The sequence below is a fragment of the Chionomys nivalis genome, chromosome 4 (genome assembly GCF_950005125.1).
Source record: "Chionomys nivalis chromosome 4, mChiNiv1.1, whole genome shotgun sequence".
NCBI classification, from domain to species: Eukaryota; Metazoa; Chordata; class Mammalia; order Rodentia; family Cricetidae; genus Chionomys; species Chionomys nivalis.
In genome coordinates, this window is record NC_080089.1 from 41,374,361 (window position 1) to 41,398,765 (window position 24,405).

Below are 24,405 nucleotides of genomic sequence, written 5' to 3' on the forward strand. Positions count from 1 at the left end.
TGACAGTCTATTCTCAGGGTTGGATGGATTCCCTGAGAGTTAAATTAAAATCTCCATGAAATATTTACTTGGCTGGGCACAGGGCTCTGTTATTGGCCTGAGAGGACAGATCAGAAGAAAGATTGTGAGCTGTGGGGAGAAGGGACCAGCTCATCATTTGAGGGTGAAGCCATAGGGCACAGGGGTCTGAGCCGGGTGAGGAGACTGAGAAGACAGTGTTAACTTTTGATGTCTCCCTACAGAGTTCTGTTCAGTAAACCCCTGCCCTCTGTGGTCAGATAGACATATGCCTGAACCAAAGCTCTGCCATTGCTTTGCACTCTGCCTCAGACTACACGTCTTCTTCCTCCGAACACACACACACAATCTCTAATATGAGGTACATGTGTGCATGTGCATTTACGTGTGTGGGGGGGCATATGAGTGTTATGGCAAATGTGTGGAGGGCGGAGGACAACCTTGGGGACCAGTCTTGCCTTCCAAATTGTGAGGCAGGGTCTCTGTGCTGGATTTTACCAAGCTGACATAAGCCTAGACAAACCTGAGTAGAGGAAACATCAGGTATTGCCTCAATCAGAGTGGCCTATGGCGGTCTTGATTCTTGATTGATGCCGTAAGAGGGCCCAGTCCACTGTAGTGGTATCATCCCTTGGCAGATGGTTCTGGGCTGTCACATGAAAGTTAGCTGGACAAAAGCCAGGAAGCGAGCCAATGAGTAGCGTTCCTTCTCGGCCTCTGCTTCAGTTCCTGCTCCAGGCTCCTGCTTTGAGTTGCTGCTCTGATTTCCCCCGACGCTGGATTGTAACCTGGGAGTTGTAAGTAAACATAAACCCTCCCTCCTCGGATTGCTTCTCTGTCGTGGTGTTTATCACGGCAGCAGGAAGTTAACCAGGAAGGTCTCTTTGTTGTTCCATGCTATGGATGCTGGGCTGTCTCTGCCTCCCATGATACCACAGGAGTGCTGGGGTGAAAGATGCATCCTAGCATGCCTGACTTTATGTGGGTCTTGGGGGGGGGGGTGTCATACTCAGGTCCTCAGGCTTGCATGGCAAGCAATTTACCACTGTACAGCCGTCTCTGGATGCCCACTGAACAGGCCACTCCCAGTCCTTTGGACTAATTACCCCGTTTCTTATTCTTCATGTGAGAACCATGATCTAAAATCTCCTTGCTAGTTATTAAGCCATCTGATGCTCATGAAGAATGAGGGTTCCAGGAGGCGAGGGATCCCTGTGTGTCATCTACAATCTCGGTCGTGTCTACAGACGTGCCTAGCCTGTGATCAGCTCTAAGGAAGTACTTGCTGAATGGCTGTGATCACGGTACAGATGGGTGGACGCCTGAAGGAAGAGTTCAAGCACTGAGCTTCTCACCTCAGCTCTCAGTGAGGGCAAAGTAAGCATAGAGGCTCTGGATAGAACCTGTAGGGCCAGAGTAACTAGATCCTGGCCATGCAATTATATGCCATTTACTTGGAATCTCCGTGCCTCGGTTTCCCCATGGGGAAACTAGGAACAGAGATATTATATATTCCATAAATATATTGTAAAGGTTAAATGAACGAATGCACAGAAAGCAGCCAGGACAATGCCTGGGACAGGATACACCACCGCAGAAGGGAGAGCTGCTACAACTTGATTGTAGCTTAAAGCCTTAGCTTTCATTTCATTTATTAAAGTGATTGCTTTAGAAAATCCAATGTAAATTTTGAAGAAGGCAAAGAAATCTCATGATTGGAAAATCAATACGCATTATATACACTGCACATTGTTTATGTCATGGCGGTGTGGAAAAGAAACAGCGGCCAGAGTTTGGGCCTCGTTGGCGGTGACTTTCTCACACGGCCACCAAGGCCGCTGTTACCACACCTGGCGCTCTGAAGAAGGGCCCTAATTCACACAGCTCATGGACTAACAATAGAAGCCTCTTTGAGTTTTCAGGATAACACACCTGTTTGTCTTCCCCCACCCCGCTTTCTTTCCAGACAGGATCTCAGGAAACCCAACCTACCCTTAAACTCAGTACGCAGCCAAGGATAACTTTTAGTTCTGAGCCTCCCAAGCACCAGGTATGTAGCATTGCACTTGGTTTCTGTAGGTTTTGAGAAAGAACTCAGGGGTTCCTGTATGCTAGGCAGGCACTCTACCATCTGAGCTGGCCCAGCACATCTAAGTGACCCCTTGCTGATGCTCTGTCCAATCCTCATGGAGATAGTATCTCCAATCAGGCTATGTGCCTAGACTCACTAAATTCCCGGCTGTGGGCCCTCTCCTTTTGTTGGTGTCCCAGCCCTGTTGGTTAAGGTCTGGGAGGCAGGGGGCGGGGAAATGGGGGGCTGACATTTAGCAAGACGCACTGGCCTCATGAGTGCTCAGGACTGCAGCCCTAACTGTGAGCACGGCCATTCCTAAGCTAACTGTGTCTGCCCTCTTCTGTCACCCTGTCACACGGGATCCCGGCCTACCCAAGGCCTGAGGAAAGCATGCTCAGACGAGCTCCTGCTGGCAGCTTCCGGGGCTGTGGGGCTCTGGCAGGCCCAGCAGCTCAGGGTAGCAGCTTTCACAGTCCTTCCTACTGCCAGGCCTATAATTAGGAGTGTTGTGATTCTTGAGACAGGAGTGCTTTCATTAGGGGGTGAAATGAACTATCACCCACTGTTGTAAGCACCACAGAAACCACCCAGAGATCTCCCTGCCCCCCCAAAGACTGTAAGGGCCCTGGGGGCCCTTCTTTCCTTCCAATGGCTTGCCTCAGAGATAGGCAACTGAGCCACCAGGAGGGAGCAACTGGCATGGCCAGTCTGCTCAAGTGGAGAATGTCCCCTAGGGTTCATTTCAAATTGGTCCTTGCATGAACAAAAGCAGCAGGCATCTCCCAAGGGCCCCCACAGACTTTGGAGGAACACTGGGACATTGTGGGAAATCCTTGTCTCTCTTTCTGGATGAGCAAGTGAGCTTGGTCTCCTTCAGAGAGATGTCACACCTTCCCGACAAAGAAGTCCACATGCAGAGCTGTGATGCTCAGGTTGTACTGTGACTACCTTTCTACCTATTTATTTACCTCTACCTATACTACATTGATAACGTACTAATTAGATTCAAGGAGAAGGAGGCTCCCCGTGCATGGCTATGTGCTGTGAAGTTGGGACAGTGGCAGCCTGTAAGAGAAGGGACGTAGAGAGTGGAGAGCAGAAGAAAATGGCAAGGAACCAGAGGGGACCTTTGAGGTGTTGATAACGACAATGATTACCTAGACACAATTTTGTCAGAGTTCCTCAAGCTGATTCACAGCCTGGACAGCTTTCTGTAAATCCAAATCAACAACACTGTAAAGATTTATATATTCTGTGGGTGTGTGAATGTCTCTTTGTGCATGCATATGTGTGTGTGCAGGTGTGCACACCTGGGCACGTGTGCAGCCAGAAAAGAGCAGTGGGTGTCCTCTGCTACCGCACCCCACCCCCTGTTCCTTTGAGGCAGAGTCTGTGTCTGTCTCCCTGAGCTTGGGAAACCAACACACTACTACGCTACTCACTATTTATTCACTCATGGGGAAACATGCTCGCCTTTCTACTGTCTCTGGCCCACCTGAAGGTACCCCATGTATAGGCATTTATGGGACATCCAGTTTGTTTCCTAGGTGCTGAGATCTGCATTCTGGTCGTCACGGTTGGGGCAGTAGTCACTCTTACCTGCTGAGACCTCTGCAGCCCCATGTTTTTCTCTTTAAAATTGACAGGTTTACCCAAGTACAACAGAGACATGGGACCTGTTGGCTCTATAAGGTAAACGCCAGTGAGATGAAAGAGGACTGGGGGGGTGTTGCTCATTGGGCCACACCCTCCCCTGTTGACTTCATGTGGGTAGGGAGAGGTAAATGCTGGTGTGGTGTGTTTCTGCTCAACATCTGGTGACTTCTAAAGAAGAGGCAAAGTGAACAACTAGAATCTTACCTGGAGACAGTCCAGATCCCGCATCTGGTCTGAACAGTTGAACAGTCTGTGCGAAGCCGGCAGGAGCCAACTCTGCCTGCTGTGAGCACCCAAAGCCCGGGGGAACCTGGTCTCTTCCCTAGGACCTGCAGTCACCTCCCCTGCCCCTGCAGGACTCTCTGTCCCCAACCTAGTGGAGTCTTCTCAGAACCAGAGAAGACAGGTGATGCTCCCAGCGCCATGTGTGAACTGCTCCCTGGTCCTACCTGACAACAGGCCGGAGGGCTGTCAGGGTCCCTGGGGCTGGTCACTTAGCCTCATTGGCATATGTTCCCATAATTAATAGTGAATGGTAACGCTTTCTTACTCTCTGGGTTTGCCGTGAGGATCGACTGAGGGAATAGACAAGGCCCAGCCCCGATAAGTGTTCCATAAACTCCATTGCTCTTATTCAGATGCAGGTTTCAATCTTGAAACCTTGCTTCTTTCCTCTGTCCATACCTGTGAGTGCTGGGAATGTGGCCTCTGCTGAAAGCCACTCCTGTAGGGGATTCCAAGGCCAAATTTTGCTTCTTTATTTCCTCCCACCCTTCCCGTTTTGATCACTGGCCAGACTGACCTTGGGTGCAATGCACGCCTACTGTTCCTGCCGACCCTCGGTCTTGCTCTCCCACCTCTCTGGCAGCCACTTTCCACTGCCATCTGGGACACAGCAGGTTGCTCAGTACGTCTCCTGGATTTGAGAAAGAACTTTGCCTGGCAAAAGCCAACAGCGCTTTCCCTAGCAGCTCAAATTCATTGACCCAACCACATGGGCTCTCTCGAGGGACTCAGACTTATTTCTTCCCCTGCCTGGATAGCAAATACATATGTAGGAAGCTGGGAACCTAGGTGAGGGCTCAGAAAGATCCCTAGTCCTGTGGGATTTGGGGGATGGCTGCTCCTATAGGTGACATTAACACTGGTATCACCAATCTAAGTCTGACTACATGTTGGTGTGCATGCCTCTGTGTGTGTGTGTGTGTGAAGAGAGAGAGAGAGAGAGAGAGAGAGAGAGAGAGAGAGAGAGAGAGAGAGAGAGAGAGAGAGATCGGGTGCTCCTGACAAGCACAGAACACCAAGAAATCCCGTATGTGAATCAGGCTCCTAGAGCACATCATGATTCTCTCTGGAACCTGTGGGCCAGGGAAACCAAGCCTGCAAAAAGCAAGCACAGAACCAGCAGCACTGGCAAGGACAGCGGAAAGGGCACATTTGGGACTCACAGGGAAGCAAGGGATGGGCAGGAGTGGTCTTCTGGACAAAGCAGGGAGCCACCATAGCAGATTTAATAGCTGAGGTCCCTCCCACTGGGCAAGGGAAAGCTGGGATATTTGAGCAGTTCTGACAGCTGTCAGAACTGGGCCAGGGGGGACCGGCCTGGCAGGTTTTATATCTGCCTCTAGTCCTGGCCCAAGCTCTCCACTTCCTGTACTGCCCTGGTGAGAGAGGCTTCTCCACATTCTCCTGCCACTGTGGAGCCAGTCCTCCATCCTTTCCCCACCACCATAAACTACAGCAGAGCCTTCTCCAAGGCATTAATTAGGCCAGTTATTTTGAATGGCACCGAGGAAAGGAACGAATGCAGCGACTTATCCAGGTCCACTGGAGGCCAGCAGGGAAGGGGTGGCATGAGGGGCTATGAACACAGTCTTCCCAGTACACCGCCACCTCCTCTCGATGACAGCTTCAGAACAGGAGCCCGCGCTGCCTGCTCGCTGCCTTCCTTGTCCTCCTTGCTGGCTGCTGTACTCAGGGCATCTACTCCTCATCGCTCATCTACAGCATCTCCTTACCACACACTCTGACAGGATTCCCCACCCTCTGCCGTCCAAAATAGAGACCAGGAGTAAGGCTGGACTCTTCACTTCACCCCCACCTCCCTGTTCTTAACACATTCAATAACTGAGCACTGAACTGGGGGGTAGGATTGCTGCCTTTACTTTAGTTCCTGCATTTGGGAGGCAGAGGCAGGCACATTAGGTGAGTTCAATGCCAGCCTGGTCTAGAGAGCTAGTTCCAGAACAGCCAGGGTGGTTACACAGAGAAACCCTGTCCTGAAAAGCAGAACAACAACAACAAAAGCACAAACAGCCTAAAAACAACAACAACAATAAAAACCAAACACAGTTCATTTTAACTTGGAAAACATTGCCGGCACGGTCCAGTTGTGCTTGAGAACATCTCGTGCCCAGGACCGTCAATTGGATGGATAGGTTGGGCTCAGCTGGACTGAGGACCAGCAGTTCTCCAGCTAGAGCTTGCAACACACTCACGGAGTGGGGCTGTTAACTCATAGGCTGATGTCCTCGCTCCACATCTCTCACTCAGAAAGTTCGGATAGGGCATGAGAATTTGGATTTCCAGCAAGGACAAGGGGGAGTTGGCGCTTCTAGTGCCAGGGTCACAGTTTGAGAACCTCTGCTCTGGGGTTGATTTCTACACCAAGTCCTGTCACTCCTAGATCAACAAGTTCCTGTGGCGCTCCACTGCCTTCAGGACATGGTTCTGCTTCCGTTTAGTGATCTTTTAGGGACCTTCCCTGGCTTCCTCTTCAGCACCACCCCAAGCTACTGATGTCCCTTCAACCCATGATGGGGACACACTGCTCTCTTGATGACCATGACCCACTATGTCCGTATTTAGGACCCTGCCCAGTTTCCTTGCTTACAGCTCCTTCCCTCTTTTGCTTGTCAAATTCTTCCTTGTCCATCAAGACCCAAGCGGACAGTCACCTCCCTTGGAAGCTTCCAACTGTGTGAGGATGACTTCGGCGTCTGCAAGACTCGGCTTTGAAGTCAAGATCAATCACTCTGTTAGCTATGTGACTTGGAGGTAGACTTCTCTGGTAAACTGAAATTAACCTCCGCTTCTCTGTTAGAAGATACGAGTAATGATATTTATATTGCAAGATCATTGTGTAGAGAGGAAATGATTCATTAAAAATACCTGCGGGTACTAGGTGTTCAATAAACAATGGCTCTGGTTTTCATTAGCTCTGCTCTAAAACCTTGCCTGGCTCCTCCAGCTTAATGGCTTGCTTTCTTCTCTGCTCCCGTAAATTTGGTACATGATCCCACTTTGCACATATCTCATGCTATGGCTTCAGATTATATACTGGTCCCAATTCCCCCATGGCATAGGGGTAATAATATGAATATTAAAAAATGGACCTTCCTAGCAGATTTTTGGGCATCAGCTTCACAAACTTCAGGCACTTTCAAAGGAAGAAAATCTACTACAGATAGATATAACTCCACACCAGAAGACGTGATGGACGAACCTAGAGCACTGGCTGGGTTGGGGACCATATCCACTCCTTGGACAACATATAACTGGCATTGTGGTGCTTCAAGGTTCTGTTTATAGAATGTGAACTATGTGAAATTCAGCTTTAAGCCACAACCAGGATTGAGTCAATATATCTAGGGACAGGTAGTATTGATTGACCCAGAGTAGAAGTTCATAAGCAGACCCTGTAAGGACATAGCTTCACATTTGTCTCTTGGGAAGGAAGAGTACAAGGACCGTGGTTAGTAACCCCTGAGACAGGCTGAGGGAGCAACCAGAAGCAGAATTTGTAAAGCTGGTTGGTGAATGAGAAAGTCCTTTGGGGACCAAGGCAGAGTCTAAGTCCCTGTTTGCTGAACAGAGTTGCCTCAGAAACATGTATGATATCAGGCTCCATCTAGTACACAGGGGATTCTGTATTCAGGTGACACACTCACCTCTGCCATGGGGTAGAGGACTGGGACAAGGGTATTCTTAGAGGAGACCACGACACTACTGTCTTAGCTCCCTTTCTTGCTCCTACTCCAAGATCAATCCCCCACTGCCCGTCTCTTCTGTTTAGCAGCAAGTTACCCCTTTCAAGGCTTTGGGGGCCCTAATTAACACATTCTCATTTCTTCTACAGACCCTTCTATCCCCTTAAGAGCTGGCACTCAGTGGGGAAGGCAGACATAATCCCAGTGAAGAGACTCTCTGATACATTTTTTCCAGGCTGCCTCCAGGCCCCTTAGGGTTTGGAGAAGTTCCCAGTCTCAAACAGCTGAGGTAGCTCCCAATCTAAGCCAAATGCAAGTCTTCCGATTTCTCCTATCAACACCTTCGGTGGCAAATGAGTGCCCACAGGGTTCTAAAGACCCACAGGCCGGACCCCAAGGCCTTCCCTCAAACCTGCCTGCCTTCTCTAGGCCTCAATCTCCACAGTTTGAGAAAGGGTCAAGTCCTGCCCATTTTCTGGGAGATGAAGGTTCAAGCTGTGTGTATTCTCATAACAATATCTACTCGGCCTTATCCAGTAGTTTGGGCTTTTCTGGCAAGTACTCACACCCGTATGGATTCTGTCTATGTGATGGATAGATAGTTCTCCTCCCTGTAAGTTTCCAGCGGCAGGACCCTCACCTTTTCTCCAAGGCCCAACTACAGTAACAGATGCAAACTAGGTGTCCAATTAGTCTGTTTACTGATCCCCAGAATGCTTTCTCCGTCAGACCCTTGGCCTGACAACCTGGTAGCTATAAACCTGCCAATGAAAGTTCTCCCTAGAATGCGGAGGACGGACTTGTCCCGTGACACCTGCCACCTTGTCTTGCCAACCTAGTGGTGCTTTGGCTGTGTTTCATGTTCATGTAAGGAGATCAACATGCAAGGGAGAACCATGCTTCCCTCCAGGACCTGCCAGACTGTGGTCTCTCGTCAGACAGCTTCCTGCTCCTATCCTTCTATTCTGCGATGGTAACTTCGGTCCTTCTCTACATCACTTACCCCATAGGGCCTTGTGTTAAAGCAGGGGTCAGTCTGCCCTTCCAGTTGGAAAATTCCCAGAGAAAAGGTATCTAGTTCCAGCCATTAGTCATTCGGGGCTCTACTTCCTCTGTCTGTCTGTGAGGGTGGTGGCTCATGACAGAACCACCCAGGCTGCTTGCTTTCTCACTACTGTGGCAAAATCCCTGACAGAGGCCACTTAAGGGAAGGAGGTTTATTTTGGCTCAAGGTTTTAGAAAGTAGAGTTCATCATGGTTTGGAACGCTTAGTAGCAGGAACACAGGCTGTTGCTTCTCACATCCTAACTAGCCAGGAATCAGAGAATAACACCACAAAGTCTAGATATCATCTCAAAGGCCACCACTAACGATATACTTATTCCACTTAGACTCCACATCTCCAGGTCCTACAACCTCCCAGGACAGCACTAGCAGGTAGGGATCAAGAGTTAAAACACCAACCAAAAGCCGGGCGGTGGTGGCGCACGCCTTTAATCCCAGCACTTGGGAGGCAGAGGCAGGCAGATCTCTGTGAGTTCGAGACCAGCCTGGTCTACAAGAGCTAGTTCCAGGACAGGCTCCAAAAACCACAGAGAAACCCTGTCTCGAAAAACCAAAAAAAAAAAAAAAAAAAAGAATTAAAAACACCCCAGCCTGTGGTGGGGCATTTTACATTCAAACCACAGTACCCCACTTTCTAGATACAGAGTTACAGGCATAAGTGTCTATTAGATTTCACTCTCAGATCCCTGAGAGCTGCCTCGCTGATAGTCCTGGACCAGCCCATTCCTTCCTCTCCATCCTAGCAAGCAGATGCAGAGGAGAGGAAATCACTACTCAAGTCATTCTGTGTCACGGTCACCACTTCTCACGTTCCCATGGTGCAATGGAAAGGACATGAGACTGGGGAATGAGGAGGGTATGGATCTGAGCTCTGACCACATGATGTCTGCCACATGTGGGTTCATTATGGAACTCCCCAAGTTTCCATGTCCCCACTTATGGAATAGGGTAATAATTCCCACCTCCTAGCCACATACAGGTGATTGGAACAGGGAGCCTAGAACTCTTATTTGACCTTGTCAAGAGATGCATTTGACTCTGTCAAGAGATGCCAGCCCCTCTCCCTTCCTCCTTTCCCCCTTTGTTGTTCAGACTTGGGCTAGGAAGAGAGGTGACCAAATGTCTGGGTAGAGGTGACTCCACTCTATTCTGTGACTGTGCCAAAGGAAGCAGAGTGAGAGAAAGTTCTGAAAGCTCATGAATGAACTTCCACCAAAACCAGGGACTCTAGGGGCCCCTGCTGTGGTCTTCTGCAGAATGAAGCCCTCACTCCTGATGGTGGGAAAGTTGAGAAAGCCGTGTGCATGCCAACAACTACACAATCATTTAGAAGAAACAGAGAGGTGAAGCAGGCATGAACGGTTTTAATTGGCTTTTAATCAAGTACACCTGAAAGGACTTGAATACCCTAAAACAGCCTCTGGAGAATTCAAATGAGACAGTGTCATTGAGGGAAACCTGGGTGGGGGGGGGAGTGGAAGGTGTGTGTGGCCCTAGATGTAGTTCATGCTCCTGGCCCTTTAATTCCCTAGTCCTGTCTGTGGATAATAAATCAAGCAAAAGGAAAATGGACTGCCTCCCTTCCCAGGTCCTCGTGGTTTGCAAGCAGGGACACATTTGGCACACACAATAAGAAAGCATTCCAGAAAGCCAGAAAGTTCTTTCTGGGCCATTCAACTCATTCCCCTTCCCTTAGAGAGGCAGGACAACCTTAACTCATGCCATGAAATGGAAGCATTCTCCTGTTTACTAGGTTTGAGATCAAAAGGTTGAAATCTCTGCACTCCGTGACTCAAAGGCATCTTCGGCATTGCTTCGTTCAGGTCCCTGTCCATCTTCCTGAAGTGCTGGGAATCTGTCTAATGAAAGGATGTGTACATGGTATCCATCCTCTCCCCTGCCGGGTAACTTCTGGACCAAAGTCAAGTTGTCATTCCTCTCTAAGTACAATAAACTCACAACCTGTCCTAGGTGACTTTGCGTGTCAACTTGACGCAAGGAAGAGTCATGAGAGGAAATGCCTCCTTGAGAACCAGCTGTAAGGCATTTTCTCATTTAGTGATCAATGGAGGAAGGCCCAGTTCAAGGCACATGGTGCCATCTCTGGGCTGCTGGTCCTGGGTTCTATAAGAAAGCAGGCTGAGCAAGCCATGGGAAGCAAGCCAGTAAGCATCTCCCCTCCATAGCCTTCTGGTCATGGCGTTCTGTCACAGCAATAGAAACCCTAACTGAGACAATGCTCACTCTTCAGGCAGTAGCTTCTACCAGTTGTCTGAACGTAGTTTATGTACCCAAACATAAAAGGAATCTTATCACAACTAGCTTCTGAATATAACCTATTCCTTTGTCTCTTCTTAGCCTGATGATGGTTGTCCAGAGCCAAGAACGTGGCACTAAATGAAACTTAGCATCCACTATACCTAGGACGTCCCTTCCATCCAAATGACCCTTCTTGATTCCTCCACTATCTGTCGCTTAGCTGAGAGCAGCGCATCCCCAGACATGCATCAGGTGCCTGAAGCAGTGCAGAATCCTGGGCCCCACAGTGTTTTCTCATCCCCACTTAGCATTCATCACAGACTGCAGCTGTAACTTTTGCAGCTTGAGGTACAAGAACAAAATTACCCTTTATTTTCTTTCCTCCTTCGTAGTCACAAAGACAAGGGGTTCACTCCTGTCATAGATCTTAGCCACCACAGAATGCAATATTTTTTCCTTATTAAGTTGAGAGTTTTTCCCACTCACCTATAGGGAGTATTTTATGAAAAGGCATATCTTGGACACATTTGAATTACCAGTCTCACTACTGTTGTGCTTTGGGGACATTGTTAAGTAAAACAAGGATCTAAAGGCAACAGGAATGCCAGAATTATAGACAGTTCATAATCTAGATGACTGCTAGTGACTAAGGGGGGGGGTAGCATATACAGTGTGGATATGCAAAGCACAAAGATGACTCATCTCCCAACCAACAAGGACACATGAGATGAGATTTTATTATGCTATCCGTAATGACACGCAAGCTAAGATTTGTGAATGACTTATTTCTGGCATTTTGTATTTTCAGACCCATGGTTTACGATGGGTATCCAAAACCACAGCAAGTGAAATCAGACGAGCACAGGCTCTCTTCTCCTCTGCTCAGTTGTCACTGCCTTGGCGTACTCCTCCCGACCCACCACCACACCTCGTCCATAGTCTCCCAGACCCGTCACTCCCCATGTGAGTTTGCTTTAGTTCCTCAGCTGTTTAGTGTTTTAGTTTCCTCAAAGGAACATCCAGTTATTACAGGGATTTGGTTGACACAGGCAAGGGAAAAGTCAGGCATAGCAGCAGCGTGTGTATCTATAACCCTAGTGCACCCTTACAGAGAGATGAGTGATGGGGAGAGGAGAGCACCCAAAAGCTCACAGACAAACCAGCTATGGGCCTGCTGCAGTGAATAACAGAGAATCTGTCGCAGAGAGTTAGGTAAAGGCTGACACTTGAAATTATCATCTTACCTCCCATATCCATACTCACACAGTTGTTGGCATGTACACAGACACACACAGACACACACACACACACACACACACACACACACACACACCACCGGCCACCATATACCCGAAAGGATAAAGTTCAAATTAGTGGACTGAGGGTGTCATTCATTGGTAGAGTGTGTGTCTAACAAGCACGAGTTTTATCCCCAACTTCATCAGAAACATGTCATGTGTTGGCCTTCATTATCTTTATGACACCGTCTTACAGCTATTATCAATATATCATATGTCACACTATACAGTAATTCTTACTTTTCTTGTCTGCCTCTTTGAATGGATTCCAAACCCTTTACAGGTAATTCCTCATATTTAAGCAGCTCTTGACAGAAAGTAGGCATTTTGATGAATGAGTGAAGTGTGGAGTTATAATTCAAGGCCACCTCTACCCGATTCAAGTCAATGGTGAGAGCAAACCTTCACGGGGAGAGCTAAGCACAATGTCCCCCCTACCACATCATGGCTGCCACAGGGGGGTAAAGAGTGAGTGGCACACGCATCTGGGAGCCCTGGATCGATTTCTTTCTGTTAAAGAATGCTGAGTACAATTCTATGACCTATTTGCAGTTAAAATCGTCTCTGGCTTCAAGGTGGAAAGTGATCTCAGGGGACTATTTGAATTTTCTTTCAGTTCAGCAAAACATCTCTGGCCAATCTTCCCAGTGGATTGAGGCCACGGACAGGCACCTCTCTAGGTCTCTGGCAAAGTCCCCTCTCAGGAGGGGAGACAGAACGAGGCCTTTCAGCTTCATTTACACTTAATTCGTCAAAATGTCATTGGTAAGAGCTATTTGATGTCCCAGGCTTATGAGCCTTGAATCTAAGCCTTGCAAAGCTCTTTTCTCTTTGAACCTAAATGTGCCATTCGACCAACATGGGGCTGCATGCCAACGGGGTACTTTGTTCTGAACCATCAAGCTAGATGGGGGTGCTCCCTCTGATGACTGTGCCTACCTTTCCTCAAGCAGGGCCAGAGAATGGCTGACTAGGGCAAAACAAATGCAAACTCAGAGTTCTCCAAACAGCCACTCTCACCGCCTGTCCTCAGACTCTGTCCTGGCTGGTGTGGACCCTCAGGCCCTGCTTCTGTGACTTCCTGTGCTTTCATTCATGACATACTCCCAACGCCAGTGGTATCAATATAAAAGCCATGCTGGGGCGATTTTCACACATATACAGGAATTGTGTTTAAATGCCCTCCTATGACGAACACACCATGTGTCCTGGCAATGCCTTATGCAAGGAAGTAATAACAGGGTAAGGCTCTAACGCCATCACCAGAGCTAACCCTGCCTCTCCATCTCATTCAACTGGGCAGGTAGTTGCTCTGTTCTTCACTATATAAGCTTTGAGATCCTGGAGTGAGTCCCAAGCCCCTTGTGAGGGTCCTTAGATGTCATGCTATTTCCGGTGTTGTTGAAGTGTCAGCTGCCTTGACCCAAGCTTTTTGCCCAGGGCCATGTGGAAGCCGGCCCTGTCCACAGACACTCAGCGCCCCATCTTTTCAGCCTGATGTGCCAAAATGACCCCAGAACACCTTACTGAACCAAACCAGCTTCTGCTTATTCTTGAGATTGTTTGGTCCCGAGGAATCCCTGTCACCATTCCTGACATCCCCCCCAAAAGGTGACTCCAAAGCAGATGCCTTACAGCCACTCACAAAAGACCACTCCCTTCCCCCTGAAGGGAGCTCAGCAGGGTCTCCCACTGACTTGGTGGTTGGGGCCTCGTCATCATGGTGTTCTCGACTACCTGGTATCTGCTCTTGCTGACCCTCACTCTTCATACTATGTGCCTGGGGTTCCAGTTCTGAGGTTTCCTAAGGCTGCTGAGATATGTGGACATGCAGGACGGCTTTGTGTCTAAACCTTCAGGGCTCATCCACTGCAGGCAGGCTTAAAGACAGTAAGGACGCATGGCACAGGCTCACATCACTCACCATGTCAGCCCCATAGATGGGTTCTACCCTCCAGCTCTGTCATTGGTGCCTGGGGATCTGACTTCTTTAATGGTACCTAGGGTACTGGTGCCCAGACCAAAGAGCAGAAGAAGTGAGGTTCTGTGACATGAGTTCCAGGCAGTGAGAGCTGGAGCTGCCAGATGCCCTGTCCCTCTCCCAACTGTGTACTGTTTGCTGAGCAACAGTTTCATCTGAAGCACCTACTGTGGTACAGAGCCCTGGGTGGCTGTCACTCTAACCCGCCCTGTCATGTTGTTCCTTTCCTGCCAGTCAGTCCTTACCCCTTCCTTATGCTTTCTTGGAATTACTCTCTTTGAAATCAGCATGCAAACTCTGGCCTTGGCTTTAGCCTCTGTTCTCCAGAGTGGCTGGCACAAGGCAATGCAGATACTTCCTGTATGTCCAATATAATGGGCCTGTGTGTGTGTGTGTGTGTGTGTGTGTGTATACAACATTTCACAAAAAGTTTATTCCTGGTAAACATTGGTGCAGTGAAACAGCAGGGGAAAGGGCAGAATAACTCACTACAGTGCACATAGCTAGCAAGTGGATGCTGAAATCTTTGTTTACACCCAGATGACACCAAGATCTGCACTCTCCCAGATCATGAGCACTGAAATTAGACAGCCCAGGCTGTGCACTTACTACCTATACTACTTAACTTGACTTCCCTGAGCTTGTACTTCCTCATCTGTGACAGGGACAGATTTGATCTGATTACCTCTAAGGTCTCCTCCAGTGCGGACATTCAGAAGCCCCAGTAGCGTCGTGGGGGCCACTGTTGCACCAGCCTCTGTTTTGGTACTGCTTGGGACAAAGTTCTTTGAGGATGGACCTGGGCCTAGCTCTCCTGTATCCTTGGGGAGCATCTTAGTAGAAACTGGGCAGGTGAGGTCTGAAATCACCTGTTTCTGCCCAGGGTCAGTACCAGTGACATCCAGACACCTTTTCACATGAAAGCCTCTTTTCTTCTTACCCAGGAGAACCTATTTATTAACCAGAGGGTAGTCCAGACATCTCTCCAGGGAAGCTAACACTTATCAAGGTCCCCACCTCCCTAGACCAGACCTACTCTCTTTCAATGTTCTCTCATAATTCCATGTACTCTGACTCCCTTGAGCTTATTGCGGTTCACAATTATATACAAATATGGTTTGTCATGACTTTCTGCCTCACTCCCTAGTTATATGGGCAGTGTCCATGCTCATGTTGTTTCCTGTTATCTCCAGTGTCTAGAGAATTGCATAAATGGTCATTGAGTTAATGGACTAGTTACATAATACGATGTCCCCAAGTTTTGATGAAATCGACCCAGCACTGTTTTTGTTGGAAGAGAAGCTGGGATGAATTTTAAGATCTCTGCCTGATTGCCCAAGTTACTCAGTATGTAGATGCATGTCCTTGAGTCCCAGGATCTTTTCCCTCTCTGCCAGCCCATGTCACAGCTCATTAGGGGGCTAATAAGGAGATGGCTGGAAGGTGGCTCCTCCATCCCTGAAGTCTTCCTGCCAGACACGAGGCAGCCTGTGGAGGCTAAAGAGCTGGGCTCAAGGTGACCAAGGACATTGAGAGACAAAGAGAAGACTTGACATTTCAGATTGTCGTGGGCTGACTCCAAAGTCGAGCCTTCATGGGGAAGTCCCAAAATGAGTGTTTCGGGAAGGCTCTGGGACTATAGGGGAACACATCCCTTGCCTTTCTACACCCTGTGGGTCTGTACCTCGAAGATCCTGGTGTCTTAGTTATTTTTCTATTGACACCATGACCTAGGCAACTTTTAGAAGGAAGTGTTTAAAATGGGCTCGTGGTTGCAGAGGGTTAGAGTCCATGACCATCATGGCAGGGAACATGGCAGCTGACAGGCAGGAATGGCACCAGGGAAGTAGCTGAGAGCTCACATCCGATCCACAAACATGGGACACAGAGAGAGTTGACTGGGAATGGTGTGGGCGTTTGAAACCTAAAACCTCAACCCAGTGGGCATTCTCATTCAAACCACCACATTCAAACCTTGCTGAAGCTTCTGTTGGTCTGCCATCCCCAGCCTTAATCTGTGAGCAAGACCTTACTTTTGAACAGTCCGCTCTGAACCCCGGGGCCTCTAGGTGGCTCGCAATCCCTTGCTTGGGGTTTATAGTGCTGGGGCACTGAAGACACTTTCTACACTTCCTTGCCTGGCCCTCTGCAGTCTCCCTCATTAGCTTTAAACACCTCTTCTGTAGCTCTCACTTACAGAACTCTCTGTAGTCACTGACAGGAACTACTGCTTCAACAGTCTAAGCAGTATTTATAGTCTCAAAGACAGGGATTAAAAAATGTTATCTTATATCCTAAATTTGGCACAAGGAAAGGATTAAAGTCTTATTATAGTCATACAGGAATTGTCTTGGAGATCGTTGTTCTGAGAAATGAGTTGTTAGGTGATTTTTGTCATGGCGTAAACATCACAGAGTATACAAAGATACCTATGATATCACTGGTCAATATAATCTTATGAGACCACCATCATAACACATGTCTTCTGTGTACAAAGTAAGACAGCTATGACATCACCAGGCAATATAACCTGATGGGCCATCATTACAGATGGAAACACCTCTGGGTAGCACACGATTACCATTCAATGGAGAAAGGGTTCCGGGCTTGAATCCCAGCACTAACTAATACAGTGTAAGTTTTAACAAAGCCATTAAACTCTCACAGCTTCAGACTGCTCTTGTGTTAAGTGGGAAGAGCAGGGAGTGGAGAGAACTACTCCCAGGAGACCAGAGAGGCTACATGGAAAGGCCCTGGACCATTAGTGCATGCAGAGGCTGCAGGAGGAAAGCGCAGAGAGGAAGCAAGGAGTCAAGTCCACATAAGGACCAAGACCTGTGCTCTCTGCATTTAGGCCTCTTCGCCTGTCCTGGCCATTAAAATTCAACTGTAGAAATGCGGACAGTGAGTTAGCACCGATTTCATTAATTTCCACAGTTGTTGATAGTGTATACAACGGAAATTAGACTTTTACTCCCCAGAAGAACTTTCCATGCCCCTGCTATAACCCGACAGAAGACTGGCATTCTACGATGCTCACCTGAATCCTAATCAAGTCACCCATTTACCCTGAAAACCAACAACACATGCAGGTGCACCTTGGCTCTTGGTCTGTAAACAGACATTAATGATGGGAAAATAACACAAGAAATAGCAAATAAGCCATCACTGTGACCCCCACCTCTGACACTTCTGCCTCAGTTCCTGATATTACCTCATTTCCCTGTCCATCTCCCACACTTCAAAATCAGCTGGTGAATGTGTCCTCTGCTCTTCCAGGGCCTGCCCATGCTCTGACAAGGGAGTGTCAATGGGCAACCAAACCATCACAGCAAACAAAGCACAGGAATTATCTAAAAATGGAACCCAAGCTCGAAATCTAACTTGCTCCAGTGAGGAGTGGGGAGAACCCTGGAGCAGGAATCACAGCAGTTGTGGTCAATAAAGCACACACCAGTGCCTGGCTCCGTGCCAGCCCCCTAAAGCTTCTGGGAATTGATAGACAGATCTAAGAATGATGGACCAAGTAAGTGAGGCAGGGGACCCATATCATGCCTCCATCACCCTCCCACCCCCACACGAATACAGACCACCGACTGCTTACCCGAGCAATCAGCTCCCCAACCATGCCTGTCCAGGTGCCGTTGGCCTCAGGCACGCCATATACACCATCCCCGACAAGGCGGATCTTGTAGTTGAACCGTAGGATCTCAGCCAACTCCTTGAGCATGTCCACACAGAAGCCCTCGTAGCGGTCATTGCCTTCCATCTCCTGGTGGTTCCCCTTCAGCATTAAGTACGGGTTTTCCTGCAGCAAAACTGGGCAGCTGTCATTCTCATCTTAGCCCTGGCACTGCAGTCATGTGGGATGGGGAGGGCTGGGCACAAAAGGTCAGGGACTTGATGGGAAAGAAGGAGGGATGGGTACTTAAGGCTGTCTTAGAGGAGGAGATTAGCTGTCTCCTCTCCCTACTCCCCAAAGTGTTCCTTCAAGAGCATTCTCTTATCAAGCATGCACATGAGAGCAACTGAATAGAAGGTCAAGGTGAAATCCCTTTACACTACTGGAAGTCATCATCTGGTCTCCCCTCTCATTTTGCCTTTTCTCCACAGACCTATTGCTAAGGGATACAAAAATACTTCTAAGATAGCAGGCTAAGTAAGAATATAGACATGGCAAATGGTTTTTTTTTAAAAAAAAAAATGATGCACACACAGGAGTATTACTTAGCCATAAAGCAGAATGAATTCATGTCATTTATAAAAAGAAAAAAAAGCTGGAACTTGAGGTTATCCTTTTAAGAAATAACTCTGATTCAGAAAGAAATGGATCACGTTTTGTTGTTGTTGTTTTGTCAAAACTGGAAAATTATAAATAAAAAAATATCAACCAGGGCAGCGAGGAAAAGGGAGCACAGGGAAGGTAGGAGAGGGGCTGACAAGGGGCATGATGTATGCATGTATGTATATAAGGATATATAACACATTAGTATATACAACCAATATACAGTAATAATTATAATAAAATACTCCCAAGTATCTAAAACTTAGCAAAATAAAGTCATACTAAAGTATATATTGTTTTAAAAGGAAAACCAGGTGTCCTGCCCATGCCTCTAGCACTCAGGACTCAGGGGCAGGCAGGTCTCCATGAGGCTGAGGTCCACCTGGTCCACACAGGAAGACCCTGCTTATAAGTTTGAGAAGATCATGCATACAAATGAACAACTGTACCCCAAGGCAGAGAGCACTGGGAATCAGGCAGGCTGCTCAGGTGAGATGTCTAAAGAAAGTGCCACAGAGGAGGGAGATCCGCACTTGGCTCTTGGCAGAGAGATGTGGAAACACTGGTAGACAAAAAGGTGGGGACTGGGCCATTATGAGCCGAGAAAAGGCATGTTCAGACACCGTTCACGTGAGAAAGGGCGTGGCCTCATTGGGCGTCTCCAGTGTAGTAGGCACATGGGCTGTGCTGAAAGGGTTAAGAAGAGAAATGGAGAGATGAGAGACCCTAAATGTGGGTGTGGACGCTGGGATGAGGGTATTGCATGTCAGATGAGATGTAATGCAGGAGACATAAAGCTCAGTAAAGAATATTAAGTGCTGACAAGGAACACTCAGGGCAGGGACAGGTTCCCTCTTGATAGGTGATAGGATTCTGAGCACGTGTGGCTCAGGCTAGACTGGAGAGAGATGGAAGAATGCAAAGTCACAGGAAGGTTGCTGTGGTGCCTGGATGTGTGTCAGATGCAAAGAGCAGGGGTCCTAAGATCCTTGACATCTGCATAGATGATTAGTGATGATGTCACATTGGCCATGCTACAGGGGCAGGAAAGAAGATCTAGGACATACTAGGTTTGAGATGGTGACAGCGTGTCCAGGAGGTGGGGGAAAATCATTGGAGATTAAACATGCTGGTGAGGGCAAGGTCGGGAAGTGGCTTGGAGGCATGGAGAATACAGTACCACAGGGAGGAACTGATGCAGGCTGAGAGTGATGGAGGACCCCACCCTCGAGGGAACCTAATCTTAGAACAACTGGAAAGAGCAGCCATGTAGTTTAATAGCACTGGCAACCAAAGGCTGAAAATGAGGAATGCAGGGGTCTGAAAGTCTGGTGGGGGGGGGTAGCCTGAAGAAGGAGAGTATGGCCCATTCCCACCCAGAGATGGAGCAGGGTTGTGGGTCATAGTCACAACACTTTCCCAAGCAGGCATGGAAGGTTTGTGGAACCGCAAGAATTTGGGCATACATGCTTAGAGGAGTGTATGAACCAACTGGAGAAGCAGGGGGGTTGGAGGCACTGGGGTAGCCTCACAAAGGGCCTCTCTACTCCAAAGTCACACTGGCCCCTCCAAGCTGCAGTTCTCCTTCACAAAGAACAGGGTGGCAGGGTCCCCAAGAGTGTGTCATCTGTAATTGGATGACAGTGGTATTAGGCAGTGTGATGATGGCCTCCTTTTGAGATGGGGACACTGTGCATAGGATAACAGATGGGTGAGAAGGAATTCCTGCAATTGGGAGAGGCAGATACAGAGGAACGGGAAGATGGAGAAGGCAGAACTTAAGAGGTGGGGTAAGGGGACAGGGTGGGGAGGGACTACCTAAGGATCCAGATTCCAGGAAGCAGTGAGTGGAGACAAAGCTGGGAAGAGGTATGGGGCAGGGTGCAGACGCAGATACAGAGAATAGGAAAACTGGTGCCAGCCGGTGCCAGCCTGAGTTGTGCCAAAGGCGAGGGCAGATAAGAATAAAGGCTCAACATGTATGCTGCATGTAGGTCTTTGTAGAACCACACTGGGGTCAGGCGTGATAGGGGGTGCTCAGGATGCCCACATCTTGTACGGCCCTCTCTGCTCCACCACAGAAAGAACTGAGCATCACAGCAGAAGGATGTGCTTTGAGCCTGAGCTGCTGTGTCAAGCCAGAGGGAGCTTCCACATAGAAGGATGCAGGGCCAGGCAGACCAGTGACCTTGGATGGGGAGCAGTTTTAAGCCCCAGGAAGAGGTAGCAGGTTGTGTGTCGGTGCCTGAACTCTGGGATGAAGGTGGCCTGTGGCTTGACTTGTGATCAAGTCCACTGTCGTGGCAATGAGACAAGTTAGTCTCCCTGCCCACTACATAGACTGTCCTCGTCTCAGGGACCGATCCATGCCCCACTCATTTCCATTCTGTCCTTCATCAAATCTAACTCATCTTGACCTTGGAGTCACGTTCCTTTTAACACCAGTGAACTTCTTAGAATTATCCCTGTGCTCGAGCCAAGGCGCCTGCGGAAGCCACCCAATGCTTCCTCCTCACACTCGATGATGACAATGTTGACAAGACTGTGAGGCTGTGCAGCCCCAGGGTGGTGAGAGTGGGGCTTGAGGCCGTCCGTTCTCCTCATTGTCACCCCATATCTGCTGATTGAAAAAGTGAGAAGGGCCCCTTGGCCTCCTGAACAGACCGTGACTGGGGTTTTCACTGTAGACTAGAGGTTTTTGTTTCTTTGGTTGGTTGGTTTTTGGTTTTTTGAGACCGGGTTTCTCTGTAGCTTCAGAGCCTGTCCTGGAACTAGCTCTTGTAGACCAGGCTGGCCTCGAACTCACAGAGATCCGCCTGCCTCTGCCTCCCGAGTGCTGGGATTAAAGGCGTGCGCCACCACCACCCAGCTGAAATTCTCCTTTTCTTATACTCTACTCTCGAGTTCCTTTGAGATCCACTGTCATGCTCAATGTAAATATTCGCAAAAGGCTGCTCTCAGAGGGAAGAGCAGTGTTGGACGATCAAAGTATCTGCAGGCCTGGGGCTCACGGGCACTTTGGAAAAGGAGGGAGGCTGAATGCTGGCTTGTCCTCAGCAGGGGTTCTGGGAGAACCTGGGGTGACAATACAGCTATGTCTTTAACTCGGGACCCAGCACAGAACATATTTTCTGAAGATGGGAGCTGTGGCCAATCCCAGATGTCCCTGGCAGAAGTGAGACAAGGTGGATACATCCCAAACTTAACAGCTAAGTGGCTCAGGACCACCATTTGCAGGGAGAACTTATGAATAGTCACAGAGGGCTTGAACTAGAACCTTTGTTCCCAGAAAGAGTTTCTGGTTTGGATAGGCCACCTCAGCTATATCTGCACAGGAAACGAACTAATACTGACTTTGGTTTCCTTTGAACTAGCCTCACACAGGAGTATCCTGCCAGCACCCGGCTTCTCAAGAACTCCTGTGTTGATATGGAACATGTACACAGGCACACGCATACACAAGCATATACACAAATACACAGGGACACATAGGCACACACATATACAAATACACAAGCACACACATACATAATCACACACACACATACACATCAGAGCATCTTCCCCATCTGACAACACAACCTTCTGGCTTCAGTATCACAGAAGCCTCTAGCAAAGTAGATTCCAGATATGGGGAGTTAAGAAACACAGCCTAGCAGGTTCCCTGTCTCCTGCTCCAACTTAGCTTTTCAAGAATTTCTCAAAGGTAGTCCCACATTTAGACTCTAACTATTAAGTTCCTCTGTGTCAGGCCCCACGATACTTGAGGCATTCCCATTCACAAAGGGGATGTGGGGAGCCAAATAACTGCAAGAAAATGTATCTGGTCAGAGGGGTGTGGAAAGAGCCGGGGGCAGAAAAGGCAGAATTCAACCAAGAGGAAACTCCAGAGACCTTTGATCTGGGGAAAGGCACCCAGAGGGAAGAGCATTCCATTATGGAGGTATGGGCCTTGAATCCTGGGCCCCAAGACTACATGGAGGGGTACTTGGTTATTCCCGTGTGTGAAGGGTTTAGAGCCCAAACAAAGGAACCAAGGGATGACAGGAAGGAAATGACAAGACAATTTTGAGTGTAGTAGGGAGATAGACACAGCAAATGGGAAGGGGACCTAGGAGCACTCCGCAGGTGACAAAGAGGCACAAGAGGGGGTTGAACTCTGGATGAAAACAAGGGCACTAAGACTAATGGGAGGGGAGAGACTAAAGGGTAGAAAATGCAGCTGGGTGGAGGGCCCCACAGTCCACCCTGCGCTGTATCCCTCTACCAACACAGTTCTTAGGCTGTCCCCAGTTCTCAGCTGGGTGGGGGCCACCACCTCCCTCTAGTCTTCCTGGTATTCTATGTGGCTCAGGTGAGCAGAGTAGAAGCTGGGAGCAGGAGATCTGGAAGCCTGGGAGCCTGGATCTGCAGCTCCAGCCCTTCACTCCAGCTGTTTCCAGGCAACGGTAGGTAGACCCTCCCCTGTCATGTCTTTTCTCTGACTCCACCTCCTTAAGGAGGCCATGCCTGACCAGCTGGGAACTGACCCTGTCTCATTGCTCCCAACCAGCCTTCTAACACACACACACACACACACACACACACACACACATGCACGCTTTGACTAGAGGTTAAGCAGCCCTAACCCAAATGGCACACCTGAGCTACTTCAGAATACGAAACGTTTTGATTGCTGACAGGTATTTCAGGGTGTAGAATTTCTCATTAGGGTTGTTCAACTAGCAATGAGAAAATATTCTCAAGCCTCAAAAAATATCTTAAATTGAAATATTTTGGATCTGAAATATTTCAAATAAGGCAGACTCAGGCTTCACTGACGTTTTAGTACTGTCTTATATTCCATACTGAAACAGTATGGTTCATATGAAACAGTGTTTGGTTCACTGATGTTTCCTAAGTACCTTGAACAGCGCCAAGCATGTAGAAGTGCCAAGAAATATCCCTTGGATGAACAAATGCAAACGTTCAGTGTCCCATCTCCAGATGAAGAGAAGAATCAGCCTAGATCCTAAGCACTGTGGGACACATGATTCTGGATTACGCACGCCAGTTCCCAACCAATGCCTGTTTTCAGGAAAGCCCATGTTTTCCAGCATTTCCTAAGCATTAACAATGCTGCCCTTCGTTCTCTCTTCCCGTTCTCTGTAACTGTTTTCTGTTTTTCAGAGTCCATGAAAATGTTGCTTTCTCAGGCTTTGCTGCTCTCCCCTACCCCAGCCCCCACCCCTGTCTCTGTCCTCTGCACCCCAGGGCTCTAACTTCCCACTGCTCTCTTGACTTTTTGCCTACTCTGTAATAGATCAACAATCCCAGCCCAAAGCTTCCTGGCCTTTGGGAGTTTCTGAAGGTCATAATGGAGGTCTATAGGCTCTTCTGTTTTATCAAAAAAGCACAAGAGAAGTAGGTATGTTTGCAGACCTGCACATCTCTCTAGTAGAGGCTAGACTGTATGCAGCTAGCCTAGACATCACCTCTGCTCTGTGCATCTATCTAACAGAGGCTAGACTGTACGCAGCTAGCCTAGACATCACCTCTGCTCTGTGCATCTATCTAGCAGAGGCTAGACTGTATGCAGCTAGCCTAGACATCACCTCTCTGTACATCTATCTAGTAGAGGCTAGACTGTACGCAGCTAGCCTAGACATCACCTCTGCTTTGCACATCTGTCTAGTAGAGGCTAGACTGTGTGCAGCTAGCCTAGACATCACCTCTGCTCTGCGTTGAAGGAATACCAGTGTGACTGGGCTAGTTACCTCTCTCTGGTGAGACACTGTGTG

General features: G+C 48.5%; 1 protein-coding gene across 1 annotated transcript in view; it reads right to left on the bottom strand.

Annotated features, from left to right (window-relative positions):
• Window positions 1-24,405, bottom strand: part of Grik4 (glutamate ionotropic receptor kainate type subunit 4) — a 430,445-nt gene that overhangs the window by 53,134 nt on the left and 352,906 nt on the right. Inside the window, exon 13 of the mRNA XM_057767783.1 lies at window positions 17,945-18,148. Within this exon, the coding sequence (XP_057623766.1) occupies window positions 17,945-18,148 (204 nt within the window). The remainder of the gene's footprint in view (window positions 1-17,944; window positions 18,149-24,405) is intronic.